Consider the following 11,555-nt stretch of genomic DNA (forward strand, 5'->3'; position numbering starts at 1 on the left):
TAGTATCTAAGACTGCGCACAGCTCATGGTCAAGGTCACACCATTCAGTTGCTGTTATGGCACACAAATAGCCATCAGTAATAATACATAAATGAATGAAGCTGTGTGCCAATAGAACTTTACTTATGGATACACACATTTAAATTTCATGCAGTCCTCATGTACCACAGTGCTTTAGTTTGGATCTCAAATGTCTCCCAGTGGCCTATGTGTGAAAGGTTTGTTCACTAATGTGGAAATGGTAGCTCATTGAAGAGGTGGGGCCTGGTAGGAATTTGCATTGAAATTTCCTGCAATTGGCTCAATTGTGGAAGGAAACTCATCAAGACTCAGAAAGATTTAAAGGGAGGCTCCTTAAGACTCAGGGAGAAGACAACTCAAAAACAATCTCAGAAAGTTCTGAGATTTACCAGATGTACAAGACCCCTGCCCCCAAGTCCCCCAAGGTTATGGAAGCAGTAAGGATTCCTGAGGAGACAAGCCTCTGACCTATCACATTGCCTACAGACAGTGCGGGCAGTTCCAGGGCTCCAGCTTTTGTGAATCTCAATTGTGTTGGCATGGGCTTTTAGCGATGTAACTACCTTTCAGACATCCCTGCTCCTGCATCCTTCACCCACACTCCTGTAAGTAATCCTAATCCACTCATTGCTTCACCAAGTTGGACTTTGGGAACATTGTCACTTTAGTCTGTCATCAGTTTCCTCTCCGTGGTTAGTTTGTTCAAATCTCCTCAGGAAGAGTGTCAATAGAAGTCCATAGGCCGCTTTGGGTATGCCCTCAAAGGGAACGGAGAAACCTGGTCTCTTCTTCCACCATTTCACTTCCTGCTTGTGTGGTGGTCTGTTTTCCTCACTCCTGATATGAAGAGTATCTCACCACAGGCCCAAAGCAATGGGTACAAACAGTCACAGACTGAAACCTCAACCCAATGTGCCAAAATAAACTAACTTTTAAAAGTTGGTCATATCAGGTATTTTTCATAGTAACAGAAGTATCATTCTTTATTTTGAATTCTTTAATCATTTAAAAATGAAGATGTAATTCTTAGCTCACAGGCCACGTGTGAGAGGCCTGTGGGCTACAGTTGGCAGTTCCCCGATGCAGACTATTCCCAAGAACACTTTTTGTGGCAAGGTTGTCTGTGAGTATCAGATAAAACAAAAGGGAGCATGAAGCAACTTGGGCACACGACATGGAGCCTATGGTCTCTGCCTCCTTGTTGACAAAGTCCGTGAAAAGCATGTGAAGTGGTAAGAATGGCGTCTAGTCTCAAGCTTCGTCAGGAAGTATCACCTAGACCCCTGCAATCTAGCCCCCATGGAAAACCTGCTAACAAACCCCACAGCCGCCACAACAATGGTTAGGGAGGATTTCCTGGTGGAATGGCTGGCTCATTTATTCCTATGGCAACCAAACTTTCAGAATGAGCCAGTGGCCCTCTGAGAGCTGCACCCCAGGAAGGTTGTAGATGGCTCTTCGCTGTATGTCCTGATTCTAGGCCTTCATCTACACTAAGGGGACAGTGGTACTGCTTAGACATGTCACCCAGGAAGCTAGCCATTCAGGGGAAAGTTTCTCTCATTGTTTCTCCCTCAGAACTGGACAAAGTTTCAAACCAGCTTGAAAATTGGTTTGTTTTGGAAATGTCATTTCCTTGTTTGATTTGCTTTCAATGAGGACTATAGTCAGATACACTTCTATTGCAGGGGTTCTCAACCTGGGGGTGGCCACCCCTCTCCATATCACATGTCAGATTATTTATATTATGATTCATAACAGTAGCAGAATCATAGTTATGAAGTAGCAACGAAATAATTTTATGGGTGTGGGGTCACCACAACACGAGGAACTGTATTAAATGGTTGCAGCATTAGGAAGGCTGAGAACCACTATTCTATTGATTATATCATACCACATAAAGTTACCAACAGCAAAAATTTATTAAGTATGTAGTATATTTGGAGACCTTTTCCTATGGTTCTTTTCACTGAATCCTTCCACAGCCTTGTGAGGTAAAAGACTATGCCTCTTGTAGTAGGCTGAAAATGGTGACTAAAAACAGCCAAGTCCTCATCTTCAGAACCTGTGAATGCTCCTGTATCTGGTCAGAGAGATGGCCATCACAGCTACGAATCTCATGTTTGGGAGGTCACCCTCATACAAATATCTCACAAGAAGGAGGTAGAGGGCTTTGCCGTAGCTCAGGAAAGCAATGTGATGGCTGGAACAAGAGGCTACAGGTCTGCTTCTGAAGACGGAGGAAGAGCCTCGAACTAAGAGACAGACTGCAAACTGGAAAGTGTAGTTATTTTCTCCCTTAGAGCCTCTAAGGGAGTGAGGCCTGGGCAGCACCGTGACCCAGAGAAACTTACTTTACACTTCTGTTCTTCAGAACCCTAAATGATTAATGAGTGCTTGAAAAAAATTATATATATATATATATATATATATATATACATGTATATGTATATATGTATATAATTTTTTTACTTGTTTTTGTGTGCACATGTGTGTTGTGTGTTTGTGTCTTGTCTGTGTGTGTATATAGAGAGAGGTCAGAGGTCAACCTCATGCATTGTTCTTCAGGTGCTGACCACCTTAATTTTTGAGACAGAGTCTTCCATCTGGCCTGACACTCACAACTGGGCTAGGCTGGCATGTCAGTGAGTTCCTGGGACACATCTACTTCTTCCTCCCCTGTGCTGGGATTATGAGCACACACACTAGCATGTTTGCATGAGTTCGGGGCGTGAACTCAGGTCTTCATGGTCATATAGCAAGCACTTTACTAGTTAAGCTATGTTCAGCCCCAGTGCATTCTATTTTAGTCAGTAAAGTGAAACTTGGAACATGCGTGGGGACAAATACCTCAGCAACAAGGGCCTGAGACTAGCATCTTCCCTAACAGTTTGAATGAGATTTGCTGACTCCAGATCCTAAGCCTTTATCTTTCACCTGATTCATCTGTCATATGTGTTTTGACCTTACTTGCTTCTGTTTTCCTTGGCTCAGGGTTATGTGACAAGTTACCATAGACAGAGTGACTTGAGCATCAACTGGTATTCTCAGAGCTCTCAAGTTTTCACAAGTTTGAGATCAGAGTGCCCAGCAGGACTGGGTTTCTGGTGTGGGCTTCTGGTTCCAGGGGGTCTCTTTTGTAAAAGAAAAATCCCATTCCTGTGGGTTCTGCTTTCATGATCTAATTGCCTTACAAAAGCCCTACCTCCTAATACCATCATCTTAGAGGTAGGATGTAAGATATAAACTAAAATTTTATTATTATTGTGTGAGTGTGTGTATGAGTAAATGATGTATGATCATGAGTGTGGACATACCCCTGATATGATGTGTGAGCTCAGAGGACAACTGTGTGGAATCGCTTCTTCCTTCCACCACAACATGGATTCCAGGAATCAACTCAGGTTATCAGGCTTGCAGACATCTCATTGCTCTTAGTGGATGAATTTTTTTGGTGGGAGGCACAAACATTCTGTCCATAACACTGCCTCCTGCTCTCCTGTTCACCCTATTTCTTCCGCTGCCATTGACTTCTCTCCTTTTCGTAAGTATTTTTATAATCTACGCTGTTTCTTTGAGTACTAGAGGCTGCATGTAAGTAATATGCTAGTAGGCACTGGGGCCACACCCCTAGGCTTTTAAAAATATTATTTTATGAATTAATGTAGGAAGATCCCTGAATGTTCTTGCATTTTGATCTGACAACACTGGCTTCTTTTTTTGCAGTTCTCTTTCTTGAACAAGTTCAGACTTCTGCTTTTCAGAAAATTTTTCTCACTTCCTGTTTAGACTTTTTATTTTGTAACTATTCCTAATTATTATTATTTATTATTATTATATTTTTGAGGCCAGGTCTCGTATGGCCATGCTGGCCTCAAAGTCTCTGTGAATCAAGGATGACCTTGAACTTCCACATCCTCCAGCCTCCACCTCCCAAGTATTAGGATTCCAGGCATGAACCACTACACCTGGCTTCCTGGTTTGTATCTAACATCAGAAATCGCTTCTGATGGTTGTTCTGTCTCTTGAAGGGTTTTCTTTTCTTTTCTTTTTTTAATGATTCAGTAAACAGTTTCTAGCTTAAAGTCTCCTTCTCTTGGAACTAAAATCACAAGTGAAAAAACAGAGATAAATGAAGCACTACCCTAGAAGACCACAGCAACTGTTTCTGGGCTCGCAGCTGGATCCTAGAAGCCCCTGAGGTGCTAACACTGCCGCAGAACCACACTGGCCAGAGTGCCACACCAGGCAGCCTTTGACTGAGACTGCTGCCCTGCAAACCTAGTAGTAGTGTACAGTCTGTATCCAGGAGTGTACAGCTGTTCAACCTCCAAAAGCTCGTGGCCTTTCAGAAGACAGAGTCACCGCCACCCCTGCAGGAGCTTCTAGGGTTCAACTTTCCTTTCTACTGATCCCCTCAGTCTAAATACCTTTGAATGGTTTTCATGATGATCATGAAAAACCTTCCTAAACTGTCATGACTGCCAGCTACAAACCCTTTTTCTAACCATAAACAGGCTCCATTGAAATACCCACATCCCTAGTAACTACCCAAAGGATCTTTCCAAAGTGGAAGCTCCTCAGCCAAAGACAGGCAACTCTCCCTCATTAGGTACGCTGTCTCTATCCCGCCCATCATTTCTCAGCTCCCTGAACTCAGTCTGGTCATGCCACGGCCTCTGTCGCCTTTACACCCTATTCCCTCTGTGAACTCTCCTCCATGCTCCTCTATACCATTCTTCCAACAACAAAACTGCACACCAGGGTTATTAAGAACATGGCTGTTTTAGAGAGGCCAGTGATGGATGTGCTTTAATTCCACAAATATTTACTCAATGTTTGTCTTCTCTGTGCCCCTGGGATCATACTTTATTCAGTATTAGCTGGCAAGCCTTTACAAAGTCAGCTAGCGTCTCCGACCCCATGCTAACACACTTATAAAGCAAGGATCACGCTAATGAATCACTAAGCATCATAGTCTTTGACACACACAGGCAGACCCTTCAAGTAGGAGGTTTTGTCCAGCTGCCTTTATCATTCTTTAAGTTTAAATTTATGTTAGATGATCCAAAGCTAACTCTCTTCCAATCACATGTCCCCTGGTACCTGACACCCTCCTCTGCGACATCCATTCCACAAAGCATCTATCCTTTGGTTTCATTGGCTGATTCTCCAACTGTTCCTAGAAGAAAACTCCATCTTCTCTGTTCCTTTATTCCAAGTGCCCAGGGTTTATCCCTGATATTTTATCACTCTTCGGAGAAGGTCCACCTCCAGATAGATGCACCATCCCAGACAGTGAGGCAGCCCTTATGTCCTGTTCCTTTCCCTTGCCTCTTCTCCAGGTGAGGGAAAGGGCTCAGGAGACTTGGCTGCAGTCTGAGGGGGCATCTGGGACACAGACTAGCCAATGACATGAGACTGAATGATCTGGAGAATCAAATCCCAACTAGTCCACCTCAGCTCTTGCTGTCACCCCACACCTTGAATGAACTTGTCACCAGCAGTCTAGGCTCCTGTTTACCCTGAGAACAGCAAACATTCTTTTTCTTATTTGTAATTTTTAAAATGCACTTCAATGTTACTTTTAAAAGGAACAAACAGGTATTACCCCAGAAACCGAACTGACCACCTGTGTCTCTCAGGTCAGGTCTTTGGGTAGCAGAAGTCAGGATCAGCTATTTGCTCAAAAGTTGCTTTCATTACTCCCAGCTTATGATGGTGGGGACCGATACTGGAGCTCAGTCTCTCCCCTCCCCATTCTCCATCTCAAGCCACGTTTGCCCCATCTTCCTGAAGATTCCCAGGCTTCATTAAAGCCTGCCTTTCCACAAGCTGGTTCTTTAACTTGCCATTGAAAATGGATCCGAAGACTCATTTCTCCCCACGGTGTCGTAACATCACAGAAGGAAGAGGATAAGGGGAGACACCAAACTCGGACTGTACAACTAACCCGCTCCTGAGTTCTGGCTGCTGGTGCCAGCAGCAGAGCCCTCTCAGCTGAACTCTTCCCAATATGTGCCCCCTCTCCAAACGGTGGCACTGGGGACTACGTTTCTAATACATGCTCCAGGACGCAGTCAGACCACAGCACCCCCGTTTGCTGTCTTGATTCCCAGGGAAACCCTGGCACCCGGTGCTACTTCCGGAGTGCTTGCTGCTTCAATGGGTGGTGCGGCTGAAGAACAGAGATCCTTTGATAAAAATGACTTGACGCTTACCCAGTTTGCATTGCTGGATGCAATGGGTGCCCTGGAGAGCCATCCCAGGTGCAGATTTGGGAAGAAAACCTTATTGGAAGATCACTGATCATTTGTTCTTGGAGGAACTGAGCCCTTAGACTGGGCCCCATATCAAGACTGTGAATTTCTCTTTTTTTGTCTTTGTTATTTTCAGCAGGCTGTCCCACTGTCCCTCCTCACAGCTCCCAAGAGCTGCCCACGGCCCTCAAAGACTCACTGCACCACGAGAAAGCACCGGGCTGCCGATAACCTTGTTCCTCCCCCACACCAACTTAGTACTCACGCTGTCCACACCTGTAGGCTTTAATTTCCCTGTAAACCCAAACGAACGTTTCATAAGACCTTACCGCAACTCTGGTAGAATACTTCCAAGCCCCCACCGCTGCAGGCCATGTGAGTGGGCCAAGCTTCCTCTCTGCCATGACCACTGCTGCTGGGAGAAGTCAGAGTCCACACAAGGAGGGCAGCAGCAACACTGTTCATGATGAGGGGTTGTGTGTGAGCAATGCTAAACAAGCCCAATGCAAAGGCCTCCGCGGTTCTTCCTCCCTCCTCATGAAAGGGGTGGCATGTTGAGAAGTTTCACTTCTCAAAGGCTAGGCTCTGGGGAATCCAATGTGAGAGGCCAAAGGCAGAGAGTAGGGAGGGGCATTTGAATACTGTTCCAGGGGGGGTCTTTACTCACTTAAAATAGTAGGGGTGTGTGTGTGTGTGTGTGTGTGTGTGTGTGTGTGTGTGGTGTGCAGGTGTGGGCTAGGTTGAAAGCTGACTTCCTGCTTTCACAGGAAGATGTGCAGCATGACTCCTCAGAACAGCCTCCCTTAGGGTCCCCCTCCCCAAGTGGAGCCCTAAACTCAGGAAAGATGAGCCTGTGTTGTCTCTTCGTGCGTATGTGTGTGTGCGCACATGTGGACGTCTGAAGACAACTTCCTGGACTCAATTCTCTCCTTTCACTGTGGGTTCTGGGGATGGAACCCAACTCACCAGGTTTATGAGCTAAGTGCTTTTACCCACTGAGTCATTTCATTGGTCCACGACCTACCTTAAAGCTAGTTCTACTGTTGGTCTCCGGTAAGGTCATCGATGTCATGTCTCACAGCCAAGATCCTTTCTTCCGTGGGCTCCTGTTATTACTCTCAGCCCCACCCCCACTCTACATAGTTTACCAGATTCATGGCCAAGGCCAGCAGTGCTCCGAAGCACCAGGAAACACTGTTTCCCATGGCAGGAAGAGATGAATTATATTCTGTTGAGAATGTACAATATATTTTTAGAAGATTTCTCAATGAAATGTTATATTCTTGCATGGCAGATGGCACTTTTCCTTATAGGAAAAAGGAGTAAACTTTCAAGGAGTTATGCTTGCTTGTTTTGCCCACTGAGGACCAGGACTTGACTCTGACCACTGGTTATGACCCATGTGTTTCAGAAATCAATCCCTAATGATGTCATCTTGAGTTCTGTTATGGTTTGGATGTTAACTGTCTCTGAGAGTGCCACATGCTAAGTGCTTGGTCTCCGGCCTGTGGCCCTGTTGAGAGGCAGTAGAGCCTTTAAGTTAGACCGTCAAGGGTCAGCCCTCAAGGCGGATATTGGGACTTCAACCCTTCTTCTTCCTCTTTCTGTTTTATTTCCAAGTTGCCACTAGATGATCAGGTTTCCTCCATGTGCAGCCCCACCATAACATGCTCCACAAAACAATGGAGCCAAGTGCTCACGCTTTGAAACCCCTGAAGCCATGAAGCAACACACACTTTTCCTCCCTTCGTTTGTCTTAGGCAAGCTGTCATAGTGATGGAAAGCTGACTAACACAAGTGTGGTGGTTTGAATAAGAATGGCCCACATAGGCTCATAGATTTGAATGCTTAGTCACCGGGGAATGGAACTGTTTGAAAAGATTAGAAGGATTAGGAAGTGTGGCCTTGTTGGAGGAAGTGTGTCACTGGGGGTGGGCTTTGAGGTTCAAAAGCTCATGCCAGGCCTAGTGTCTCTCTCTCTCTTTGCCTGTGGATCAGGATGTAGTTCTCAGCTACTTCTCCAGCACCACACCTGTTGACCGTTGTTGTCCCTGCCATGATGATAATGGATTAAACCTCAGAAACTATAAGCAAACCCCCAGTTAAATGCTTTCTTTTATGAGTTGCCTTGGTCATGGTATCTCTTCACAGCAATAGAACAGTGACTAAGACAAGTTTTTAACTAGAAACTTTATAAAGACAACAAAAAATTCTTTGAGAATGTCCTGTTCCTTACTATAGAATGAGATTCGAATCATCTTATGATAGCTATTTAAAATATGGTTATGTGTATGTAAATGGTAACGGAACCTGCTGCCAGGCTCTGGTATCATCTCCCCCTTTAGCAAGTGGTGGCTAAAAAGACGGTGTCTCTGTTCTTGTCTGTATTCCTCCTCTGCTCCTTGACAGTCCTTTCCCTCTGTCTCCCACTGTGCTCCTTTCAGAGTGGTCACATTGGGTGTGGTGCCCCCCCTTTCCTGCAGGGTGGAAATGAGACTGCCTAAAGATGGAGAGCAAACAGCAAACGGTGGAAGGAGAAAGGGAGGCAAGGTGAGCTGGAAAGGGTGGCTGCTGAGTGGGCTGAAGCATCCTGTCTATGGGCGGGATGAGCCAAAGATATCTAAGAACAGAGTCTAAGCCCTTCAGAGGCTGAAACAGGAGGATTATGACTTTGAGGCCAGCCTGAGCTACAACATGAGATCCTTTCTCAAAACAATAACTGCCCCCCACAACCAAACAATAACACAACATGTTCTAATTTGTTTGCTGTGCAGTGTGGGAGTCCCCTCCAGATCAACTTACATATCCAGAAATTCATACCCCCTTGCCCCCCGCCCCGTGTGTGTGTGTGTGTGTGTGTGTGTGTGTGTGTGTGTGTGTGTGTGTGTGTTTAAAGGGAAGAGGTTCACTTTTGCATCAATTTACTTAGAAATTAGAGGTTAATGCCATGGGAATCCAGCCCCTTGGGAAAGTGATTCAGTTTCAATGTGGGTATTGTATTTCCTTAGGACAAGGAAGGTGGTTTGGATCAGTTTTATCTCCCTCTTACATGCTTCTCTGAACACTAAGGCTGGTTTCAACATCAACAGTGCTTTCATTCTTATTTGTATTCATTGGTGCCCATCCACTGCTAGCTGGCCTAGGATGTTTATTACAGTCCAGGACTGCACAACCATGTATTGGTCAACAATTGGCCAGACTTACAAAGGAGGCCAGTGGTAGCAGCCTTGCACATCTTGCGTTTATCACATCGCTAGTTGCATCATTTTTTCTGTGCTAATTTAATCTTAAATTGCCTCGCTCACTGTGGCCCTGACAGAATCCACTGTTAATGTTGCCAGGAAGAGACCACATGAAGCAGCTGACCTAGAAAGCAAATTCAAAGTGATGAAGGACTTCAAAGGTAGAAAATCAGCAGCCATTGCTGGCCACTTCATCAGGTGCCATTGCGTCAAGGGTGTGAGCTTAGAGAATAAAATCAGAGGCCAAAGAAAGACCTGTTTGACCAAAGCAGTGATATTCACAGAAATATGTTAGATATGGAGAAACATCCAGGGATTGGGGTGGAAGACCAGACAGGTGTTTATCCCATCGTTATGATAGTCATGGTCAAAACAAGAAGTTTGTTTTCAGTGTTGCTGTAAAAGCCTGGACTCAAGTGCAGATCTGAATTTACTCTCACATCTGAGTGGCTTCAAAGATCAGAAGATCTTTGACCAGTGAGCAGAGCCTGGAGGGCCGACGTCAAGGTGTTCTGGAAGGAGTTTTGGAAATGGTAGATCATTTACTTGGTGGAGTGAATCCTCAGTGCCATCCAGATCCGTGGAGCATTCTCTGTGATGTTCACATAGTGGCCCAATGTTCCCTATGACATGTTTCTCAGAGCATGCCCTGTTGTTAAGTGTCCATGACTGGATATCAAGCAGAATGTTTCTCTTTCTTTGACCCTGACACCTTTTCCCTGTGTGTTGTGTCTTGGTTTCTGTCACACTTTGATGGGAGGAGACAGGCTTTTTAAGTTTCTAGATTGAATGAAAAGTGTAAACTGCTCTTACATGAAGGTCAAGGAGCCATCTTGTTTCCTATGTACCACTATTTCCCATCATGCTGGTTATGGTGGGTGTTTTACACTTATCCACACACCTTCTCTTATTTGAAAAATTGATATCATCCTAGTTTGTCTCCAAAGAAGGTACAAAATGCCTCCCTTGGACTCCTGATGTCACAGATGTGTACATTTGACAGAAAGTTCAGAAACAACGGGGGAGAAAATCCCCAATTTGTCAACTTGCTTCCTATTCACCTGATAATTTATTTATCAAATGTTTGCTACACACTTTCACAATGGCAGGTACAGCTCTAAGCACCAAGAATACAGCAAACTGAACTTTCTGAAATAGTTTATGTATATATGCTGCTGCACAGATATGATGAACTATAAAATTTTGCCAGCCCAGTAGCTCATTAAGTTTTTTCCATTAACCATTTTCTCTAATGGATTAACCGTAGCAGGCTTCTATGAAATGTCAGTGTCTCCTCATTTTGTTATTGTTGCTACATTTGTTATCGTTATTAATGTCTAATTACTCCAGGAACATAATATGTAAAGTGTTTTGTTTCTAAATGAATCTATAAATTTCTATAACAAACTCTAAACAGAAATGAATTTTGTTTGAGGAATACATTTGCTATTCAAGGGAAGAGGTAAGCACTATACATCAGCTAGATCAATTTCCCAATGATTTAAAGGGCAACACATTGCAGCATCTGATTAAAGCAGGGGAAATTACTCAGAGGTTCAGGGTGTGGAGATCTCATTTGAAAAGACTGATAATTACTGTACTCTGTTGCGTGGGATAAATTAGCAACTTGTAGCTAAAACTCTGCCCCACAAATTGAGAATGCTTTCAAGGTTTCATCCATCAAGATGGAAGAATTTCAGTAAGTTCAAGGAGGGACCCTGGAGGAAACTAAAAGCATCATAAAGAATGGGGAGATGGCTGATACATGGCAGGTAATGAGGAGATGGTTCTTACATGGCAGGTATTGCATCTGGAACATGGGGCTTTGGCTTCCTTATATGCCTCCAACTCTGGGTGCTTTCAGAACTTCTAGATGTCAGTATAGGATGTGTGCTTCCACATTTAAGTCAACTCTCTGCACTGCACATGATGCTGGGCTGGAAGATGGTAGCTGGAATAAAATAACTTTCTAAACCAACATCAGACATGAAACACTCTCTTTTGAGTTGTTGGTCAGGGTTGTCCAAGAGTC

The 11,555-nt window shown here is 44.4% G+C and overlaps 1 protein-coding gene across 1 annotated transcript in view; it reads right to left on the reverse strand.

Moving 5' to 3' along the window:
* The window catches only part of Ly86 (lymphocyte antigen 86), a 69,366-nt gene extending 62,551 nt beyond the window's left edge, over positions 1–6,815 (reverse strand). Inside the window, exon 1 of the mRNA XM_052728876.1 lies at positions 6,611–6,815. Coding sequence (XP_052584836.1) covers positions 6,611–6,746 — 136 coding nt within the window. The 5' untranslated portion in view covers positions 6,747–6,815. The remainder of the gene's footprint in view (positions 1–6,610) is intronic.
* Positions 6,816–11,555: the final 4,740 nt, after the last annotated feature.

Source organism: Peromyscus californicus, unplaced genomic scaffold (assembly GCF_007827085.1).
Source record: "Peromyscus californicus insignis strain IS unplaced genomic scaffold, ASM782708v3 Scaffold_8__1_contigs__length_139910024, whole genome shotgun sequence".
Taxonomy (NCBI): Eukaryota; Metazoa; Chordata; class Mammalia; order Rodentia; family Cricetidae; genus Peromyscus; species Peromyscus californicus.